Genomic DNA, 23,614 nt, shown 5'->3' with positions numbered 1-23,614 from the left:
GCCGCGTTTAGTGGCTCAAATGCGGCACATTATGATGAGTTCAGAATTATTTGTGGCCTCCATCCCAATCAAAGTTGCCTATGTCTGGTCTATAAGGTACTGTCAAATGCAAATGTGATAGGGTAGGCCTACTGTCAAATGTGATATGGTAGGCCTACTGTCAAATGTCATATGGTAGGCCTACTGTCAAATGTCATATGGTAGGCCTACTATCAAATGTGATAGGGTAGACCTACTGTCAAATGTGATATGGTAGAGCTACTGTCAACTGTGATATGGTAGGCCTACTGTCAAATGTCATATGGTAGGTCTACTGTCAAATGTCATATGGTAGGTCTACTGTCAAATGTGATATGGTAGACCTACTGTCAAATGTGATATGGTAGGTCTACTGTCAAATGTGATATGGTAGGCCTACTGTCAAATGTGATATGGTAGGTCTACTGTCAAATGTGATATGGTAGGTCTACTGTCAAATGTCATATGGTAGGCCTACTGTCAAATGTGATATGGTAGGTCTACTGTCAAATGTGATATGGTAGGTCTACTGTCAAATGTGATATGGTAGGTCTACTGTCAAATGTGATATGGTAGGTCTACTGTCAAATGTGATATGGTAGGTCTACTGTCAAATGTGATATGGTAGGCCTACTGTCAAATGTGGCAAAATTCAAAATTAGATCCTATTTTGAATTTAGACAAACCAAAACATGAACTTCATGCAGAAAGTTCTGGCGTATTTTTCAATACCATGTCAACAGAGTTACTTTTCAGAGAAAATTGGGAATTTCACAACATTTACATTTGGCATGTGGCAGAACAATATCTAAGGAATTTTTATCTATTTTAACCCAGGTATTCTGAATGAAGTCTGCTGAACCACTAGACCATGTCAACAATTCTATCCTTCTGTTTTGCCTGGATGGGAGGATTCATCACAGATCTATTTTGATTCATTTTGGCTTGCTGGTGTTTGTCTCATATATGGATGGTACCCAGACAGTGGATTAAATATTGTTGATTTTAGACAGTGAGTTGCAAGACACTATCATTAAACCTTTTCTAGCCACATGCTGTATTGATTTTATGAGTTGTTTCAGTTCTGGCAAGCTATTTGAAATAGAATGGCACTTATCTGGTATGCTGAGCCTGAGTCATTGGGGAGTAGTTGGACTCTGTAGCCTCCTCTGCATTCTGATATCATGTTTGGACTTTCAAAACAACCCGGACATAGCACTAATCCCCAGACGTGTATAATCTAATATCAATCCATATGACATACTACAGATAGACAGACAGTTATGTTACTACATGCATGATGACCCCGGTCTGCTCTGTGGCTACCTCCAGAATTAATTCCATTATTTTAATCAAATCTCATAAAAGAATAAAACAACCAAATTGAGGGCTAACCCAAAATATTCTAATGCTATGCTACACTAATGCAGTAAATCGCTAATGGCTTTAACCCATTTGAAATGGAGTAGTTGATACCTGAATAAATTGCCAAATGTCAGACTACATGGAATCAATAGTGCGATATTAACCCATGGGTTTAAGGATATTTGGCCACATGATGTCATTGTGGTTAAATCTCTTCACCCCTATCACTTAGAATGAATGGAGCCATTTGGCCGAAGGAGCCCATTGCAGACTAATGTCACTCCTATCTGTGTGCCTGTTCATTATGTTCTGTATGTTATTGACAGCACTTCTAAAATCAGATGCTATTGTTGAAAGTGTGCATCTGTGCTATCACAGCTGTTGTATTATACTGAAACGTCAAACCCTACACTTTGATTACATTGTAGGCTCGTGCGCACATTCCAAACCGCTAGCTCTCCAATCACCGCCGGCAGCTCAGTTTTACGCACGCAGCCACTGGCAAGTCTGACAAAGTGCTGTGGCCATGAAGCGCATTTCAAAAATAGCAGGAGAGCCGGAGAGGGTCCTTGGACTTCACAACACCTGAATGGTTTTGAATTGCGATTTTTGTTCATGAAGCGGACATCAGAACTAATCATTCATTGCCCAAAACGCTAAAGGGATTTTGTCTAGTGTGATATAGAGATGGCTACAACGACGTCGGAACCGGTCAACCTTTCAACAACCATACATTTTCAGGGTTATGGAAACAAGACGACAAACAATCGTTTTGAACAGCCGGGTTGGCAAGTGGCATTGTGGGCAATTGCTTATTCACTGATAGTGATTGTGTCCGTCACAGGAAATGTCACTGTAATTTGGATAATTTTGGCCCACAAAAGAATGAGGACAGTGACTAACTATTTTATAGTAAATCTTGCATTCTCGGACTTGTCAATGGCTACTTTCAACACTGTCTTCAATTTTGTTTATGCTACACACAGCAACTGGTACTTCGGGTTGGGATACTGTAGGTTTCAGAACTTCTATCCCATCACAGCAATGTGCTCAAGCGTTTATTCTATGGCAGCTATTGCGGTTGACCGGTAAGAACATACGAGACTTGCTATTTACGTGAAACAGACTGATCTAGTCGGTAGAGACCACATAATTGTCAAGGGAAATTTCCACTCAAACCATGGTGAATGTCTTCAAATTACGCACGTTCCCAAGAAGACATATAATCAATCTTATCATCAATGTCTGTATCACTCATGCCAAATGAAGCTACTTGTCATTGAAGTGGACAATAATCCAATAATCTTCACATGCAGATTTTTAAATTATATTTCTGATTTATATTAATATTTTTTTCCAATATAGCCTACAGAGTACTGGAGATGATAAGAGTGCAATACATTATAATTCTGATACTGTTTTAATTTGCTTAACAACACGAGATTTTTTATATATATTCAATTTATCGCTTCACCGGGTTTTATCGTCTTGTGTGTTCACCACAGTGCATGTCTGTGCGCGCATAAAAGAGCGCGCTAGCCTACCTAAATACACATATTCTGTTGATATCGGGACAATTCGTATATTATTCTGCATATAACAATGGATATACGCTGTTTAACTTTTGTGTTATACATTGGCTTAACATCTCTCTCTCTGTTTCTCTCCCACTCAATGTGTGTGTGTGTGTGTTTTCACGATATTAATGACATTCAATCAGATATTTCGTTGACAGCCGGTTAATTCTGGTTGTAACATCACCCTGAAATCAGCACCACATCCTTTTTGTATTGAATTATAAATATGTTAATGAGTTCAAACAACAGTTGTATTGTAGACATTGCTGTTTTCAAAGCTCTCATGAACAGAAGATATGTCATGTCATATAAACTAACATCCCGTTTTCAAGACCCTGGTCTTTCAAAGATAATTTGTAAAAATCCAAATAACTTCACAGTTCTTCATTGTAGTGTTTAAACACTGTTCTCATGCTTGTTCAATGAACCATAAACAATTAATGAACATGCAGCTGTGGAACGGTCATTAAGACACTAACAGCTTACAGAAGGTAGGCAATTAAGGTCACAGTTATGAAAACTTAGGCCACTAAAGAGGTCTTTCTACTGACTCTGAAAAACACCAAAAGAAAGATGCCCCTGATCCCTGCTCATCTGCGTGAATGTGCCTTAGGCATGCTGCAAGGAGGCATGAGGACTGCAGGTGTGACCAGGGTTATAAATTGCCAGAGCAATAAATTGCAATGTCCGTACTGTGAGACGCCTAAGACAGAGCTACACGGAGACAGGACAGACAGCTGATCGTCCTCGCAGTGGCAGACCACGCGTAACAACACCTACACATGATCGGTACATCTGAACATCACACCTGCAGGACAGGTACAGGATGGCAACAACAACTGCCCGAGTTACACCAGGACTGTACAATCCCTCCATCAGTGCTCAGACTGGCCGCAATAGGCTGAGAGAGACTGGACTGAGGGCTTGTAGGCCTGTTGTAAGGCAGGTCCTCACCAGACATCACCGGCAACAACGTCACCTATGGGTACAAACCCACCGTCGCTGGACCAAACAGGACTGGCAAAAAGTGCTCTTCACTGACGTGTCGCGGTTTTGTCCTACCAGGCAGGGGTGATGGTCGGATTTGCGTTTATCGCCGAAGGGATGAGCTTGACACTGAGCCCTGTACTCTGGAGTGGGATCGATTTGGAGGTGGAGGGTCCATCATGGTCTTGGGCGGTGTGTCACAGCATCATTGGACTGAGTTTGTTGTCTTTGCAGGCAATCTCAATGCTGTGTGTTACAGGGAAGACATCCTCCTTCCTCATGTGGTACCCTTCCTGCAGGCTCATCCTGACGTGACCCTCCAGCATGACAATGCCACCAGCCATACTGCTCATTCTGTGTGTGATTTCCTGCAAGACAGGAATGTCAGTGTTCTGCTATGGCCAGCGAAGAGCCCGGATCTCAATCCCATTGAGCACGTCTGGGACCTGTTGTATCAGAGGGTGAGAGCTAGGGCCATTCCCCCCCAGAAATGTCCGGGAACATGCAGGTGCCTTGGTGGAAGAGTGGGGTAACATCTCACAGCAAGAACTGGCACATCTGGTGCAGTCCATGAGGAGGAGCTGCACTGTAGTACTTAATGCAGCTGGTGGCCACACCAGATACTGACTGTTACTTTTGATTTTGATTACCTTTGTTCAGGGACACATTATTCCATTTCTGTTAGTCACATGTCTGTGGAACCTGTTCAGGTTATGTCTCAGTTGTTGAATCTTATGTTCATAGAAGTATTTACACATGTTAAGTTGGCTGAAACTAAACGCAGTTGACAGTGAGAGGACGTTTCTTTTTTTGCTGAGTTTATTACAGAATGAGGACCCTCCCATTCATTCAGGGTTTTCAGAACATTTCAGTCTTCAGCGGTCTAAGCAGCCAATGACATGCACTGTTATAGGTCTCGGACTGTACCTGACCTTTGCTTGGTTCTCTTCCACAGATACATGGCCATAATCTACCCTTTGAAACTAAGGCTATCCTCCACGTCTACCAAGATTGTGATTGGTGTCATCTGGGCGGTGGCATTCTCCCTGGCATTCCCCCAGTGTTACTACTCTGTCACCGAGTACTATCCACCACGGACTCTCTGTTTCGTCAACTGGCCTGATGACTATGGTGGGAAACACCATCTCACGTGAGACACCCACAGTACCGTTCTCAGTAATGTGTCTGTCTAGATCAGGGATGGGCAACTCCAGTCCTCGGGGGCCTAATTGGTGTCACACTTTTGCCCCAGACCCAGCAAACACAGCAGACTCCAATAATCAACTAATCATGATCTTGAGTTTAGAATATAATTAGTTTAATTAGCTGTGTTTGCTAGGGATGGGGGGAAAGTGTGACACCACTCCGGACCCCAAGGACTGGTGTTGCCCAACTCTGGTCTAAATGTACACTCTTAGAAAAAAGGGTTCCAAAAGGGTTCTGCGGATGTCCTCATAGGAGAACCCTTTTTGTTGCCAGGTAGTACTCTTTTTTGGGTCCATGTAGATTAGAACCTTATGTGGAAAGGGTTCTATATTTACATTTACATTTAAGTCATTTAGCAGACGCTCTTATCCAGAGCGACTTACAAATTGGTGCATTCACCTTATGACATCCAGTGGAACAGTCACTTTACAATAGTGCATCTAAAACTTAAGGGGGGGGGGTGAGAGGGATTACTTATCCTATCCTAGGTATTCCTTAAAGAGGTGGGGTTTCAAGGGTTCTGCCTGGAACCGAAATGGGTCCTTCGAAATGTTCTCCTATGGGGACAGCCAAATAACCATGTTTGGTTCTAGATAGCACCTTTTTATTGTTTTTATTTTTATTTCACCTTTATTTAACCAGTTAGGCTAGTTGAGAAAACCTTTATTTAACCAGGTAGGCTAGTTGAGAACACCTTTATTTAACCAGGTAGGCTAGTTGAGAACACCTTTATTTAACCAGGTAGGCTAGTTGAGAACACCTTTATTTAACCAGGTAGGCTAGTTGAGAACACCTTTATTTAACCAGGTAGGCTAGTTGAGAACACCTTTATTTAACCAGGTAGGCTAGTTGAGAACACCTTTATTTAACCAGGTAGGCTAGTTGAGAACAAGTTCTCATTTACAACTGCGACCTGGCCAAGATAAAGCAAAGCAGTGTGAACAGACAACAACACAGATTTACACATGGAGTAAATATACATTGTGTGCAGAAATACATGTTTAGTTTTTTATGTTCAATACTTCAAAGTCTCTAATAGAAAAGGATGTTTCAAGCCCAAGCCCACGTTATCACATATTTGTGTCTGTAATACTTGACCTTCAACATTTGTCTCACAGATACCAGATATCTTTGATCATACTGATCTACCTGCTCCCCCTGCTGGTGATGTTGGTCACCTACAGCGTTATTGGCCAGACACTGTGGGGCAGTGAGATACCGGGGGAGGCCTCAGACCACTTCCAGAACCAGATCCAGGCCAAACACAAGGTCAGCTATGTCATATTGATGCAAAGCCTTGACTGAATAGTTTATAATAACCTGTGTTCTCTATGTATCTCTATTTACTGAAAGCACTGCGTCCAGTATTCTACCAGTATGGTCATTGCATATGCATACCAAACAAAGACAAACACTTCAAATGCTTGAGCTGCACTAAATCAAGAGTTTAGACCCAGGTCTGGTGCATGTAATGCCATGGTATCAGAGATGCTCTGCTGTCTCAGTGTGTTGTCTCAGTGTGCTGTGTTGTCTCAGTGTGTTGTGCTGTCTCAATGTGTTGTCTCAGTGTGTTGGGCTGTCTCAGTGTGTTGTCTCAGTGTGTTGGGCTGTCTCAGTGTGCTGTGTTGTCTCAGTGTGTTGGGCTGTCTCAGTGTGTTGGGCTTTCTCAGTGTGCTGTGTTGTCTCAGTGTGTTGGGCTGTCTCAGTGTGCTGGGCTGTCTCAGTGTGCTGTGCTGTCTCAGTGTGTTGGGCTGTCTCAGTGTGCTGGGCTGTCTCAGTGTTCTTTGCTGTCTCAGTGTGTTGGGCTGTCTCAGTGTGTTGGGCTGTCTCAGTGTGTTGGGCTGTCTCAGTGTGTTGTCTCAGTGTGTTGGGCTGCCTCAGTGTGTTGTGGTGTCTCAGTGTGCTGGGCGGTCAGTGTGTTGGGCTGTCTCAGTGTGTTGGGCTGTCTCAGTGTGTTGTGTTGTCTCAGTGTGCTGGGCTGTCAGTGCGTTGGGCTGTCTCAGTGTGTTGTGTTGTCTCAGTGTGCTGGGCTGTCAGTGTGTTGTGTTGTGCTCCCTGTAGGTGGTGAAGATGATGATAGTGGTGGTGACGACCTTTGCCCTGTGCTGGCTGCCCTACCACATCTACTTCATCCTGGGCAGCTTCAACATTGAGATCTACATGCAGACGTACATCCAGCAGATCTACCTGGCCATATTCTGGCTGGCCATGAGTTCCACCATGTACAACCCCATCATCTACTGCTGCCTCAACCAAAGGTAAAGCTAGGCCACATCACAACCAAAGGTAAAGCTAGGCCACATCACAGCTAAAGGTAAAGCTAGGCCACATCACAACCAAAGGTAAAGCTAGGCCACATCACAACCAAAGGTAAAGCTAGGCCACATCACAGCTAAAGGTAAAGCTAGGCCACATCACAGCTAAAGGTAAAGCTAGGCCACATCACAACCAAAGGTAAAGCTACGCCACATCACAACCAAAGGTAAAGCTAGGCCACATCACAACCAAAGGTAAAGCTAGGCCACATCACAACCAAAGGTAAAGCTAGGCCACATCACAACCAAAGGTAAAGCTACGCCACATCACAACCAAAGGTAAAGCTACGCCACATCACAACCAAAGGTAAAGCTAAGCCACATCACAACCAAAGGTACAGCTAGGCCACATCACAACCAAAGGTAAAGCTAGGCCACATCACAGCTAAAGGTACAGCTAGGCCACATCACAGCTAAAGGTAAAGCTAGGCCACATCACAACCAAAGGTAAAGCTAGGCCACATCACTACACTCATCTTGTGGAAGTGGTATGATACTGTATCATAGATTCAACAACCTAAAACCTACATTCAAGCTGAACTTTTATTAATGAAGCAGAAATACAAGAGTTCATTCTAAATGTTTATCAAAGTTAGCTGGCTAACTTGCTGATCTTGCTTTGTGATATTCACATTGGAATCTCTCTTTTCTAGGTTTCGCTCGGGGTTCCGTCACGCTTTCAGCTGGGTCCCTTTCATCAAGGTGTCAGAGGAGGACAAGATGGAGCTACAGCACACACGGACCTTCAGGATGACCCGTAGCTATCGCACTGACAACACCAACAGCACTGTGGTCCACCACAACTCCACCTAACAAGATGACCACACCCCAGTCAAGCTCATGAAAAGCTGAGGACATGAGGACATGCTAAAGCTCATGAGCTCAGCTGCTAGGAGAAGTGAAACAAATCATGTTATTATTGTGCACAGTCCATCAGTCAGTCGCACCAAACACCTTTATCGTCACACACACACCAGATAGGTGCTGTGAAATGTGTTATTTTACAGGGTCAGACAAAGAAGTACGGCCCCCTGGAGCAAATTGAGGATAAGTGCCTTTGCTCAAGGGCAGGTTTCATTTACTGGCCCAACACTCTAACCACTAGGCTACCTGCTGCCCTAATGGGAAGGAAGAATAGGAAAGGGAACTCCCATGGTATAAGCACCAAGCCTTATCTGTTGCAGTATTAAGGTAGTGTTATTATTTGTGTTGTTTTAGTGTAATATTGGGTTTTGTTGTGTGTCACCTGACTTTGTAGACCATATTGTGAAATGTGCAAGTGAACCCAGGTTATTATTCCAATAACAGCACAGGCAGACAATGAGCACTTGCAGAGCAACATAGGACAAGAAACACGTAGCAGACAGACAGAGCAACATAGGACAAGAAACACGTAGCAGACAGACAGAGCAACATAGGACAAGCATCACGTAGCAGACAGACAGAGCAACATAGGACAAGCATCACGTAGCAGACAGACAGACAGACAGAGCAACATAGGACAAGCAACACATAGCAGACAGACAGAGCAACATAGGACAAGCATCACGTAGCAGACAGACAGAGCAACATAGGACAAGCATCACGTAGCAGACAGACAGAGCAACATAGGACAAGCATCACGTAGCAGACAGACAGAGCAACATAGGACAAGCAACACGTAGCAGACAGACAGAGCAACATAGGACAAGCAACACGTAGCAGACAGACAGAGCAACATAGGACAAGCAACACGTAGCAGAGAGACAGAGCAACATAGGACAAGCAACACGTAGCAGACAGACAGACAGAGCAATATAGGACAAGCAACACATAGCAGACAGACAGACAGAGCAATATAGGACAAGCAACACATAGCAGACAGACAGACAGAGCAATATAGGACAAGCAACACATAGCAGACAGACAGGCAGAGCAACAGCCTAAAAAGAAACAAAACAAATTGATAAAAGCAGCAGAGTGTTTCCACACCTCACAAGCTATAGACAACAGATATCATGGAAAGCTACAGACAACAGATATGGAAAGCAGAAATACACAGCTCGGGATTATGTTCACAAGTCGGGTTGTCCTATAGCCATGTCTGCAACCTCTTCTACAGCCATATAACTGTCACCAAAATCAATATAGCACAGAACTTGACTTGTTTTGAGGCAACAACTTTTAAGTAGTTTTCAGATAACTCGAATTGGAAACCGTTGAGCAGACAGATTTTGTGGCAAGCAGATTGAAAGAGTTCTCAGGGACAGATGTCATGTCCCATAGAGCCCATGTTTGCAGCTATGGTGTAAAATGTTGAAATAAGCTTTTCAACAAGTGTTTGTCAGTGCAAGGAAGTACAATTGAAATAGTCTTGGGGAGTATTCAATGGCGCAATGAAGTCAGAGAAAAAACATCAATAATTGTGTACAACATGACAACAGCCAATCACAAAGCATGTGAATTTAAAAAGGATCATGTGATATTTGGTAAGTATTGCCTTTGTTGGATGTCACAGTGTGTATTTAGTTTTAGTTTTGTACCATAAAGAGTACTTTCAATGTGTCCTTGCGATGTGCTCAAAAAAGGTCATTTACATTTATATCCCACTACATGTTTTGCTGCTTATGTCAAATGATGTAGGTTTTGTTTTGTGTAGTTCATATTGATATCGTGTAATGTAGCATAGAAAAGTCACCCCACTGAGGAATTGTTCATTTTAAAGTATTGTAAAATGTTACACTGTGCATTATTATAATATGCTGGTGACTTTAGAAATTAATTACTGGCTGTTGATAATAGACGATTAAAGTGAGATAACTTTCCACCTTAAGATAGTAGCATAATGCCAGTGTATTTCATAAATGATTTTTGAGTGTTAAGTTATTTCTTCATAACATCTTGCTCATATACAGAATGCTATTTTAATGTAACCATAACTGAAAAATATATATAGCTTTAGACATATTGTAAGTGAAATTATTTCACAAAATAACAAAAATATGGCTGTTGCTAACATAGCATCCTTGTCCATGATCTTAACTGTCTGTATTATATTATAAATGTCCTAACTATAACATCACTGGAACATTTCATGAACAAAAGCTCAGAAAGGAAGTCGACCTTTATTGGAAAAAAGTATTGCCATGATAATTAACATAGATATTCAAAGATAAGTAAAAGCTTCATATTTGCTTGCACATCAAAATAAAGTTTCATTTAATCCCATTGCATCATTTGGACCAGCTTTAGTGCATCTCTATAATTGTACAAAATAAATGTATTCTTGACATCTGACACCAAATAAGGCAAGCATTTATCATGTTCTATCATTTATCATGTTCTGTCATTTTTGTACAGTAAGACTCAAACATTCAACTGCAGTATGCAAACGTATACTCCTATTTTGTTCCCTTTATTCTGTTATAAGCATCTTTTTTTAAATTTTACATTGTACACTGTTGGAAGTCAAGTCATTATCTTGTTCACAAAAGACACTTTTATTGATCCAGTTGCTTTAGAGAGCTGGTTTTCAGGAGGAGTTGTTAGGTAAAAAGCATGATTTTTTTTACATTTACTTAATATGACTAAACCTGAGAGGTTTCACAAAGACTGCCAAAGCAATGTATTAAGGAACAAATCCTACAGGGTGGCTGTATAGACTTTTGAACAAGCTTGTGCAATGAAAATATACTCAAAGGTCAAGGAACAATGGTGCATTCATGACAACCCTAGAAATTCTATCAAACAAAAGAAAAGTTGACATTTGACATTTTGGAAATACTTACAGAAGAATGCAATGTTAAAAATAAAACTCAATTTTGCAATAGAGATCTTTAACCTTACAATGATTATCCCCTATCACGCATTATGTCAAAACATCCACACTATAAAATAAATAACAGTTAACATATCTAGGCAAGGTACAAGACTTTCAAAGCAGAAATATTCCCTTTCTTCTCTTACATTAGCCCCAAATACCTACAGCAGTGTTCTAACATCACAAATAAGACTGAATCAAACAGAGCCCAGTTCCTTCCATCCGGTACAGCAGACCAACACAAACAGGAGAAAGGCTGGTAATAGCAGGTGTGAGATTTAAATGGTTTAGAAGCATGTAATGTGTAATGTTCCGTCATTGGTGCCCACAACAAGTTGTGTCTGAAGCAGAGTGGCAGACACTTGAGCAGCGTCATCGTTAAATCAAATCATAAAATCTCATTTTATTGGACACGTACTGTAGCATACCTCTCTAACCATGTGTAAGGAGAGGAAGACGAGGAGGTGGAAGAGGACAAGGAGGGGGGCAGGCCAAACAGACTCAGCTCTTCTCCTCCTGCTCACGCATGCGACATCCCACAGCGGTGATGAGGGCTGCACCCTTGCCACTCCCGTCCTCAGAGAGAAAGAAGTTGACATTGCACTTAGGGGCCAACTCTTTCACTGTCTGGTTCATGATCCCCGAGAAGCTGTGAATGGATAGAAAAAGACATGGTTGGTCTCGCATAACACACTTAACTTTGTTCATGCTATTGTTACACTGAAAGTAAATCAATGAAGATGTAGAACTTGATAAACGAGAATAGAACGAAGATGAGCTATACAATTTTTATTTTATAACTGCAATAAAACTACACAACCATTGCTGGCCCATTCTCAACATTCACCATAATATCATTGTCAACTCGAATAACTCAGTCAATGACTGTGATACATGTTATTACAAGCCAATTGCAATCTCATCATTATTACTCACTGTGGATGAAGCTTGTAGAGCGTTCCGTCCACCCCCACGGTGATGTCCATTTGGTCCAGCCCGCGGTTCTCTCGTATTTTGTCAACGACGGCGGCCATTCCAGCTCCACAGAGCTGGGCCGCCCGGTGAGACACTGTACCACACACCTCCTTGACAATGATACTGTCATCACATGTGCTGTCCAGACCTAGCTGCTGCAGAATGGACCTCACCTGCAGTAGCGCCAAGCGGTCACTGAAGGGAAAATGAAGACATTTTGTTGAGACCATTACACAACAAAAGGTAGTTATGACACAATCAGTTACCATTTCAATCGCAGATTCAATATGGCTGCCAACCTTTCAATCTGGGAGAGGAATTTAGTTTCGAAAATGCCTCTGGTCTTTAGGGTCTCTGATATCTGCCCTCTGAAGAGGAAGCCACGCTTCGTCAAGTCGATCAGGATGTTTCGCACAATCTCCCCTAGATACATACCGCTGCACATCTTCTCATACCTGAGATGAAAAAAAAAAAAAATCAATTAGTAAATCTAGATCTCTAATAACAAGACAATTTCAATATCAAATAAAGAGAGAGCAGCACAGTCACCTCTGCTTGCCAGGGTTGAGTGATAAGTCATCCACAGCTCTGTCATATTCTGTCCTGATGTCATCCAGACAGCCGTTGTCCCCGAAGGCGCCCCACTCCATGTTGACACACATCCTCCCCACATCTCCCTCCACCGTCTCAATGTTCCTCATCTCCTCCATGTAACAGGCGTTGCTGCCAGTTCCTGAAACCACAAACCATACATGTTGTTATGACTGTCCTGTGATGATCACAATGGGTCAGATCAGCTTGGCAATGATTGACAATAACCAGACCTTCTCTCACCCACAGATTAGGGTAAGAGGGAACTGGGCCGGTTTGACAGGTCACACACACCCGGTTGTAAATTGCAGGAAGAAGGGGGGGCTCTGTCTCCCCCTTTAGTATCAACCAAAGGAATGTCTTTGTTTCACAGACAGTTTTCATGCCAAAATTCGAACACGGTCAAAAGTGGATACTGGAACAATATTTCTAACATAACAATGTGGGGAATGGTCAGTGATTCCATAAAAAAATTGTATGGACAAAATACTGTAACTTGGAAAGTGTATCCCCTTTATCTGTCAAGTTTCCATCCAATACGTTGTGCATATAATATTAAACATTTGTTAAGATTAGAATGTGATTTTAGAGGGGATAAGAGAATCTATCTCCTATAAACTGTTCATAGTATGTAGCCACGCCCCGAATGAGGTCAGAGAGCGTGTCAGACTGACAGAACCGTCCCCTTTTGACGGGAGTGCATAAAAGGATTGGCAACAGAAAGTAACATTAGGCCAAGAAAGACAGGGAGTTGCAGCCCACGTCTAAAGTGGTTTAAATGTTGAATCTCAGAGACCAGGAAATGTGAGCCAGGAGCTACATTTTTGAAATGGTTGGAATTTTGGACCTTAACACGAGGTGAAGAAATAATCTCACGAGCTGCAACTCTTGTCCATTGTGGTCCAAATCCGGAGTACCAACACAAGGGTAAAATAAACTCCCGTCTCAGACAATCACTGTTACATCTGATTAGCTGTCCTGAGTCAAATATCTCAGCCTTTCAGAGGAGGGCTGGTTCCGACCAAACACAATAATAATAATGTTCTGTAGTTGTCTAGATATAGGGACATTGTTACTCTCGCAATCAGCTGTTATTCTGATAATTCCTACTTTCACTTGTCCTCTCCGTCGCTCAAATCTATATTGCCATGGTCTAGAATTAGTTTTGAAAGTACTGCACTTTGCCAGGTGGAGGAAACAAAATGTACATTGTAGAAAATAAATCGATACACCTGGACACTGTATTTGGCTGAGGTCTATATAGACTGACACAATACTTTGCGAAGACACAGGAACAGTCAACAGTGTGTGCGTGTCCATTTCCTGCCCATGCTCTATCATTAGGCAGAAACCATTTTGAATCAGCATTATGGAGGTGTCTGAAAACAGATGACCAACCTGCAATTAGGCCAACCTCACAGGTGGCTTCTTCATATGCACATGTCATCATGGTCCCAACTGTGTCGTTCACTACTGCCACTACGTCCAAGTCAAACTCCTGAAGTAAACACAGATGTAAAATCACATGTACAGGACGTCTTTGGGAAACATATGCAAAGGGGAGATGAGCAGAACTGAATTTATAGAAATACCACTGACAAATATTGTATCACAACTTTATAAATCATGGTAAAAACAAACAAAAAGAGCTGCCTCCAGCAACTTTTGATTGTCAATATATGCCCATAAGATCTCAGCTTGTATATATTATATACCCAAAGAACAGCCACTTACAGCAGGGGCCTTCGTTATATCTAGGACCAAGAGATTTTCCTGCTCAGGTCCGGGCTGAGGTTAAAGAATCATGCCACCTCTCCACTTACCTCTCTCCGTTTAATCCCCTCTCTGAGAAGCCCCACGACATTCTCTCCTTCACAGTCAGTGGCCTTGAATCCTTTGGTCCAGGTGACCAGGATGCCCTGAACAAAGACACAGGGATGTTCTATTAGTGATTCACACACACACACACACACACACACACACACACACACACACACACACACACACACACACACACACACACACACACACACACACACACACACACACACACACACACACACACACACACACACACACACACACACACACACACACACACACACACACACACACACACACACAGTAGCTGAAGTCGGAAGTCTATATAGACCTCAGCCAAATACATTTAAACTCAGTTTTTCACAATTCCTGACATTTAATCTTAGTAAAAATCCCCAGTCTTAGGTCAGTTAGGATCACCACTTTATTTTAAGATTTTGAAATGTCAGAATAATAGTTAATATTTCTTTCAGCTTTTATTTCTTTCATCACATTCCCAGGGGGTCAGACGTTTACATACACTCAATTAGTATTTGGTAGCATTGCCGGTAAATTGCTTAACTTGGGTCAAACGTTTCAAGTAGCCTTCCACAAGCTTCCTACAATAGGTTGGGTGAATTTTGGCCCATTCCTCCTGACAGAGCTGGTGTAACTGAGTCAAGTTTGTAAGCCTCCTTGCTCGCACACGCTTTTTCAATTCTGCCCACAAATTTTCTATGGGATTGCGGTCAGGGCTTTGTGATGGCCACTCCAATACCTTGACTTTGTTGTCCTTAAGCCATTTTGCCACAACGTTGGAAGTATGCTTGGGGTAATTGTCCATTTGGAAGACCCATTTGCGACCAAGCTTTAACTTCCTGACTGATGTCTTGAGATGTCGCTTCAATATATCCAACATTTTTCCCTCATGATGCCATCTATTTTGTGAAGTGCACCAGTCCGTCCGACAGCAAAGCACCCCCACAACATGATGCTGCCACCCCCATGCTTCACGGTTGGGATGGTGTTCTTCAGCTTGCAAGCCTCCCCCTTTTTCCTCCAAACATAACGATGGTCATTATGGCCAAACAGTTCTATTTTTGTTTCATCCGACCAGTGGACATTTCTCCAAAAAGTACGATCTTCGCCCCCAAACCGTAGTCTGGCTTTTTTATGCCAGTTTTGGAGCAGTGGCTTCTTCCTTGCTGAGTGGCCTTTCAGGTCATGTCAATATAGGTAGGCCTTGAAATACATCCACAGGTACACCTCCAATTGACTCAAATGATGTCAATTAGCCTATTATTTTCTGGAATTTTCCAAGCTGTTTAAAGGCACAGTCAACTTTAATATGTCTGTAAACAATTGTTGGGGAAATTACTTGTGTCGTCCACAATGTCCTAACCGACTTGCCAAAACTATAGTTTGTTAACAAGAAATTTGTGGAGTAGTTGAAAAACTTCTGACTTCAACTTTATGTATGCATGTACACTAATATATACACACACACACACACAAATGAGCAAGTTGTGAACAATATGTCTGAGATGTAAAAAGCTGATGAATGGCTGATTACTTTACACCTCATCTGACCCCTAGTTTGACCCCTAGTTTAAGAAACCTTGCTGTAAAGGATGCAGTCAGCTCACCGCATCCAGGCTGGTTTGTCTACACGGGAACGAGAAGGTGAAGCCCAGAGGCAGGCGGGTGTTCTTCATGCCCATGTAGTCCAGGAAGTCAGATATACACTGGACAATGTGGTCAAAGAGCTAGAGGGGGGAAATGGAGGGTATGTTTCAACAAGCACATGTAACATTTACTTAAGTTACATAGGTAACAAAGGTTGGCTGTTAGAATGTGCTTAATGCGTGTTCTATTGTTTCTATGGAAATATAATAGAAGCTGTTGCGTTACCCTTTTCTAATATGTGAGAAAATGTTTATTGTTTTGGTACAGAATGAGATAAGTCCATACTCTATTGAAACTCCATAACGAACTCACCTCCTCTCCGGTCCCCTGCATCACCTCCATAGGAATGGCATATATCTTGTTATGCATCTCTACTGTCCGCCGCTTGCCACTGCGGATCTTTACTAACAGCACTCTGAAGTTTGTCCCTCCTAAATCCAAAGCCAAGAAATCACCCTTTTCTGGAAAACACAACATAAGAATACTATCTTTAATTAAACAAAATATTATTGGATTTTCCATTTAATTTATGAGGCGATTGGAAAACATAAGTGATTATAAATGGTTCATAAAAGCTTATGACAAGTCTTACAATGCATTGTACTTGTTCACTTTATGTAAAGTGTTACCACTGTCATAGCCAATTGAAATTAGGGCTCAGACAAGCAGTGTGTTATCAGAGTTTAATCTCTCATTAGAATTGGATTGATTTACATCAAGGTGTGGGAGTGCTGTGCAGTAATTGTGCTAGTCTCAGAAACACATTGACCTTAATCAGGGCACTGCAAGAGGGGCTGAGCCAATAAAATGCACAATGTAATGTCCTTACATGGAAAGAGGCCATCATTATACAGCAGTGTGGCAAAGCGTTAAGGATCTGTCAACCTGTTGATGTGGTTTTATACTGCATGGGGATCTGTCAACCTGTTGATGTGGTTTTATACTGCATGGGGATCTGTCAACCTGTTGATGTGGTTTTATACTGCATGGGGATCTGTCAACCTGTTGATGTGGTTTTATACTGCATGGGGATCTGTCAACCTGTTGATGTGGTTTTATACTGCATGGGGATCTGTCAACCTGTTGATGTGGTTTTATACTGCATGGGGATCTGTCAACCTGTTGATGTGGTTTTATACTGCATGGGGATCTGTCAACCTGTTGATGTGGTTTTATACTGCATGGGGATCTGTCAACCTGTTGATGTGGTTTTATACTGCATGGGGATCTGTCAACCTGTTGATGTGGTTTTATACTGCATGGGGATCTGTCAACCTGTTGATGTGGTTTTATACTGCATGGGGATCTGTCAACCTGTTGATGTGGTTTTATACTGCATGGGGATCTGTCAACCTGTTGATGTGGTTTTATACTGCATGGGGATCTGTCAACCTGTTGATGTGGTTTTATACTGCATGGGGATCTGTCAACCTGTTGATGTGGTTTTATACTGCATGGGGATCTGTCAACCTGTTGATGTGGTTTTATACTGCATGGGGATCTGTCAACCTGTTGATGTGGCTTTATACAGCAGGGGAATCTGTCAACCTGTTGATGTGGTTTTATACTGCATGGGGATCTGTCAACCTGTTGATGTGGCTTTATACTGCATGGGGATCTGTCAACCTGTTGATGTGGTTTTATACTGCATGGAGATCTGTCAACCTGTTGATGTGGTTTTATACTGCATGGGGATCTGTCAACCTGTTGATGTGGCTTTATACAGCAGGGGAATCTGTCAACCTGTTGATGTGGTTTTATACAGCAGGGGGATCTGTCAACCTGTTGATGTGGTTTTATACACAGCAGGCAGACCAGAGGAAGTGTAAAATTCCCATTGAGTTATAACGCATGCCAAATGTAATTCATCTCTAAATGTTTTGTCACAGAGCTAAACCACTGTGTTCAACAGGTAGAATCACAGCCCGGCTAACTAGTTTCAATCCCAGTTGAACTTTTCTTACCTGATCCATCCGGTGTGCTGCGTACATATGTGGGCCACATCTTGACGGTGGCGCTGTCATGGGTCTTTTTCCCCAGGCCGTTCTGGATCTCCGTTCTCATCCTCTTCTTTACCTCCAGCAGCTGGTCATTGGTCAGTCTGAACTCATCCAGGGTCTCTGTGATCTGACGACGCTGGTCAGCCAACCGGTAAGCCACGGCGGTCACCATGGCAGCGCCCTTGGAGCTGCCACTCTCTGAGAGCAGGAAGCGGACATCTGACTCGGGAACTAGGCGGCGGACGGTTTTGTGGAGACGCCGGGCATATCTGAGGAGATGGGCAGGGAGATTCTTAGCCAGACCAAAATCCTGACCTTAGACTCTCACGTGTAACTCAACCTTTCCTGCAACTGAACAACTCGGACTTTTTGCACCTAGTACTTAAAATATAACGTTGATATCTGTATCAGTGTCTCTTTTTTCAAAGTTTATTATAGTATACCCCTAAACCATGACAGAATCACATATCTTCAAATCAAGATACACAATTAAGATTCACAATAAGAGCTAGGTACATTATGCCTTGTATCCAGGGGGCCCTCTAGTGGTATAGGCTAATCACTGTATCCACAGGGCCCTCTAGTGGCACATGCTAATCACTGTATTCAGGGGACCCTCTAGCGGTATAGGCTAAACACTGTATCCACAGGGCCCTCTAGTGGCACATGCTAATCACTGTATTCAGGGGGTCCTCTAGCGGTATAGGCTAAACACTGCATCCAGGGGGCCCTCTAGTGGTATAGGCTAATCACTGTATCCACAGGGCCCTCTAGTGGCACATGCTAATCACTGTATTCAGGGGGTCCTCTAGCGGTATAGGCTAAACACTGCATCCAGGGGGCCCTCTAGCGGTATAGGCTAAACACTGCATCCAAGGGGCCCTCTAGTGGTATAGGCTAAACACTGCATCCAGGGGGCCCTCTAGCGGTATAGGCTAAACACTGCATCCAGGGGGTCCTCAAGCGGTATAGGCTAAACACTGCATCAAGGGGGCCCTCTAGTGGTATAGGCTAAACACTGCATCCAGGGGGCCCTCAAGCGGTATAGGCTAATCACTGTATCTACGGGGCCCTCTTCGGGTATAGACTACTCACTGCGGGTGCATCTTGTAGAGAGAGCCGTCGATTCCCACAGTAGTGCGAAGACGAGGATTCCCTTTGTTGTCCTTTAGCCTGGAGAGGATGCCACCCAGAGTGGCAGCAATGAGGTTGGCTGATCTGTGGGAGACTATGGTGCATACGTGCTGCACGGCGATGCAGTCATCTGCAGATGGTTCTACACCTAGGCGACCTAGGATCTCCTTGGCTTTGGTAAGGCCTTCTTTACTCCTGGACAATGACAGGTACCGAGAAGGGATGAGCTCAGTGGTGGTAAATAACATTAAAGGTGTACAGTAGTAGTGTGCAGTCTTAAAACATGATACAATTCGTCTGGACCCGAAGGAAAATAAAACTGATTGACACCTACTTTTCAATGGCAGAAACATGTTTTGTTTCAAATGTCCCTTTGGTAAGAAGTTCAGGGGTTATCCGACCCTCAAACAAAAATTCTTCTTTGGCCATCTTGACCAGGATGAGTCGCACAAGTTCGCCCATGTACATCCCACTGACCATCTTCTCAAACCTGGAGAGAAAAATATACAATACATTACTAAACACTGAGAGAAAAGGTAACACGTAAGACAACAACTACTACCAAAACACTAGACTGATCTTTTCAAGTCTTCAAGTCACTCGGTAAGATCTACTTTATAGTTGAATAATAACAGCAGACATACAGCTGTTTTCCTGGATTCAGAGATCCCCGGTCAATCTCTCTGTCAAACTCTGTGCGAATGTCCTCCAGCATCCCATTGTCCCCGAAGGCTCCCCACTCTGTGTTGATGCACATCCTCCCCTCGTCTCCCTCCACCAGGTCAATGTGCCTCAGCTCCTCCATGTAACAAGCATTAGTACCTGTGCCTGAGATGACACACCGAAGCAATGGTGAGGAAGAATCTGCTTTCAACTATTTGCAACACTGATACACAATGTTACAACACTGTACACAACCAATAATATAACATTTGAAATATCTCTATTATTTTAAAACTTTTGTAATGTTTACTGATTGTTTATTTCCCTTGTGTTTGTTGTCTATTCCATTTGCTTTGGCAATGTAAACACATGTTTCCCATGCCAATAAAGCCTTTCAATTGAAAGACTGTTGGGTAGCTAGAGGTAAAGACTCATAATACTGACAATGAAACAGCCATTCTGAATGAAGGCGGCAAATGAATGCCAGGCTGACCTATGACAACCCCCACTTCACAAAGCTGGTCGTCATAGCCACAGGACATCATGGTTCCCACTGTGTCATTAATTAACAACGGCCAGGACATCCACTTCAATTCCCTATAAACAGTGTTGGCTGCAGTTTTAATTTACAACTGCATGTTTTAAAATTCTGTTGTATATCCAGAAATGAAGGAGAATGAGGAAACACCAAGAGACAACATATTAGTAGCGAGAGTACTACTTCCTGTATATACAGTGTAGCTTTGTATATTCATGCTCCATTCTTGTGCGTTTTATTTTATTACTTGAGTTACTCTATTTTTTTTTGTTAAAAAAAATAATAATTTAAACCTTTAAAAACCTATTTTAAGCGGAATATTTGTATTTTAAGCATTTAACACCCGTTGTATTCGGCGCTTGTGACAAATAACATTTGATTTAAGAGTGTAACCAATGAGCTTCATCCCGGCTTGAACATAACTGGGGTAAAAGGATGACAAGAAGGGAAACACTGAAATCCAACAGACTGTATCTGTCTGTTGGGAGGTAAGTGGATGTCCTACCTATGATGATACCAACTTCACACCGCTGGTCATCAAAGCCACAGGTCATCATGGTTCCAACTGTGTCATTGACCACTGCCATGATGTCTGCGTCATAATCCTGAAAAAAAAGCACAGGGTTACAATTATACAACCGTGGTGCAACAGATTTCTTTCTAATCATTACTTATGACTGAACTTCATTGTCATTGCATCAGACAAGGATGCTTGAAAACATCAAACCTACCCCACGCTTTTTGATGGCCTTGTTCAGAAGTGCCACAACGTCCATTCCCTCAACTCCACTGGCTTTAAAGCGTTTAGTCCAATTGAGCAAAAAACTCTGCAACAGACAAACAGGAAGTTAGGCTAAAGATGAATGAGCTATAATATATGAACAGTCTTTGAAACTGATACTCTTACGTGTACTGTCCTATTGGTGTGTTCATTTTTAATCCCAGGCCCCTGTCCCTGCAGGAGGCCTTTTGCCTTTTGGTAGGCCGTCATTGTTCTTAACTGACTTGCCAAGTTAAATAAAGGTTAAATAAAAAATAAATAAATAATTCTCTCACCTCATTCAGTTTGGTTTGTGCACAGGGAAATGAAAAGGTGAAGCCAACTGGAAGCTTCTTGTCCTTGATATTCTGCTTCTCCATGAAGTCACCCAGGCACTCTGCAACATGGTCAAACAGCTGCAAAAGGAAAACAATTCAGTGAGTGATATTTATCTCAAAATCAATGTATAGACAAGGAGTGACTGCAATACACACTTTGGTTGTGTTTCCCTTGCCACTAGGCTTTTAGGGCCTATACACACTGAAAATGATTAAAATCATTGAATAACGAAGTAAGCTTTAAACAGCATTTTTTGTTGTTGTGCGAACCTGTTACACCTTATTGTTAATTTTAATCCTGCCCACAGCACCCAAGTAATCATTTTGTAATGCCCATGGTCAACTTGGTTTGACATTCAATATCACTATGGAGGGACAATCAGTAAATTACATATTGTACATGGGACAATATTTTAAAATGTCAATAGCTTCAAATGTCAATGACTTAAAAACCTCAAACCAACTATAAATTGTAGAAATTCAAATATTGAAAGCATTTAATGAGACAACTAGAAGGTGTGCAACCTGAAATGATTGTCTCATTTACATTGTGCAATTTATTGACGGTCCCAAACTATCTCCAGGGATAGGCTATCCACAGTCAAACTAATTTTCGCACCCCGGCCAGCTGAAGCTAATTGGCAACATAATTGGGCTAACTCTTCCCACTTGCGAACACACACAAGAGACACCAACATCAACCAACACCCCGAATTCACCGCTGTGAAATATATTTTCAATAACAACATTTTTCCCCAGCTGTTTGAAGCTGGTGTACAAAACCGAAAGTAAAAGGACGCAAAAACAAAACTTAAGAACTAAGCATAGAAATAGCACACAAAGAACCTATCTACAGCCGCTTCGACTTGCTTTCAATGCAAATTACATATCTATAACATATTTCTGTGTGAATTTGATTGGGTTACCCAAAAAGTTGCATATTGCAGTTTTACGTCTACTTATCTCAAGTCTGAATCGGGGCCTTAGACATTTATATATGGTTTGAGTTTGAATGGTACTCCGTACCTGAGTGCCGCTGCCATGGATGATGTCCTCAGGAGTGTCATAGACCTGGCTCTCCATCTGAACCGTCTGCTTCTTCTCATGGGACACCTTTACTCGCAGGATGCGGAAAGCAGAGCCTCCCAGATCCAGAGCAATGAAGTCCCCCTTCTCTGTAACAAGCAAAAACAATATGGATGTGTAACGTTCGTCGCACCTTCAAATGCATTTTATTATTATTCTGTGTTCCTCTGTTTTATGTACAGACGGAGTATCTTAATTTGAGCCAGTTTGCTACAGCTGGAAAATAATCCTGCAGCAACAGGAAATGTGAATTATTGTGTGGATTATAAAGAATCATCATTGTTTTGTAGGGGTTGATGCATTGCAGGAAAGTTCTCCTGCAACAGGGTGTTTAAATTAAGATCCTACATCTGTACTTTGTCTTTCTAAGAACACAACCACATAAATGTTACCCTGGTGGGATAATAAAGTTAATATCATCTAATCTAATGTGGACACAGCAAGAACAGATGAGCCACTGGCACATAGTACTGATAGAGGTATGTAGGCTATAAATGTAGTTCTACAGTCACATTCCACAGAGACTGAACTCCTTGTGTTGCCCATGCCTGGGTAGACTATCCTTGTGTTGCCCATGCCTGGGTTGACTATCCTTGTGTTGCCCATGCCTGGGTTGACTATCCTTGTGTTGCCCATGCCTGGGTTGACTATCATTGTGTTGCCCATGCCTGGGTTGACTATCCTTGTGTTGCCCATGCCTGGGTTGACTATCCTTGTGTTGCCCATGCCTGGGTTGACTATCCTTGTGTTGCCCATGCCTGGGTTGACTATCCTTG

General features: G+C 42.4%; 2 protein-coding genes across 5 annotated transcripts in view; one reads left to right on the top strand and one right to left on the bottom strand.

Annotated features, from left to right (window-relative positions):
- The first annotated feature begins 1,990 nt into the window (after positions 1-1,990).
- LOC124039365 (neuromedin-K receptor-like) lies at positions 1,991-8,913 on the top strand. Its single transcript, XM_046355328.1, has 5 exons — positions 1,991-2,471; positions 4,903-5,097; positions 6,272-6,422; positions 7,215-7,411; positions 8,122-8,913. The coding sequence occupies exons 1-5, from the start codon at positions 2,071-2,073 to the stop codon at positions 8,279-8,281; spliced, it is 1,104 nt and encodes a 367-aa protein (XP_046211284.1). The 5' UTR covers positions 1,991-2,070; the 3' UTR covers positions 8,282-8,913.
- A 1,640-nt stretch (positions 8,914-10,553) lies between these two features.
- The window catches only part of LOC124040370 (hexokinase-1-like), a 35,626-nt gene continuing 22,565 nt past the window's right edge, over positions 10,554-23,614 (bottom strand). For all 4 annotated transcript variants that reach the window (XM_046357510.1, XM_046357507.1, XM_046357509.1 and 1 more), the window contains 16 exons: positions 22,779-22,927; positions 21,711-21,830; positions 21,386-21,481; positions 21,160-21,259; positions 20,098-20,281; positions 19,788-19,943; positions 19,415-19,648; positions 18,284-18,588; positions 16,632-16,780; positions 16,280-16,399; positions 14,657-14,752; positions 14,232-14,331; positions 12,792-12,975; positions 12,542-12,697; positions 12,204-12,437; positions 10,554-11,916 (listed from right to left, as the gene is read on the bottom strand). In XM_046357510.1, the coding sequence (XP_046213466.1) occupies positions 11,769-11,916; positions 12,204-12,437; positions 12,542-12,697; positions 12,792-12,975; positions 14,232-14,331; positions 14,657-14,752; positions 16,280-16,399; positions 16,632-16,780; positions 18,284-18,588; positions 19,415-19,648; positions 19,788-19,943; positions 20,098-20,281; positions 21,160-21,259; positions 21,386-21,481; positions 21,711-21,830; positions 22,779-22,927 (2,531 nt within the window). In that variant the 3' untranslated portion in view covers positions 10,554-11,768. The remainder of the gene's footprint in view (positions 11,917-12,203; positions 12,438-12,541; positions 12,698-12,791; positions 12,976-14,231; positions 14,332-14,656; positions 14,753-16,279; positions 16,400-16,631; positions 16,781-18,283; positions 18,589-19,414; positions 19,649-19,787; positions 19,944-20,097; positions 20,282-21,159; positions 21,260-21,385; positions 21,482-21,710; positions 21,831-22,778; positions 22,928-23,614) is intronic.

Source organism: Oncorhynchus gorbuscha, linkage group LG07 (genome assembly GCF_021184085.1).
Source record: "Oncorhynchus gorbuscha isolate QuinsamMale2020 ecotype Even-year linkage group LG07, OgorEven_v1.0, whole genome shotgun sequence".
NCBI classification, from domain to species: domain Eukaryota; kingdom Metazoa; phylum Chordata; class Actinopteri; order Salmoniformes; family Salmonidae; genus Oncorhynchus; species Oncorhynchus gorbuscha.
Note: the sequence above shows the minus strand (reverse complement) of the source record. Positions and strands in the feature narration are given on the sequence as shown.

Coding starts and splice junctions, on each gene's coding strand:
- LOC124039365 (XM_046355328.1), top strand. CDS start 2,071: ATGGCTACAACGACGTCGGAACCGGTCAACCTTTCAACAACCATACAT. Junction 2,472..4,902: donor GCAGCTATTGCGGTTGACCG/GTAAGAACATAC, acceptor TCTCTTCCACAG/ATACATGGCCATAATCTACC. Junction 5,098..6,271: donor GGTGGGAAACACCATCTCAC/GTGAGACACCCA, acceptor TTTGTCTCACAG/ATACCAGATATCTTTGATCA.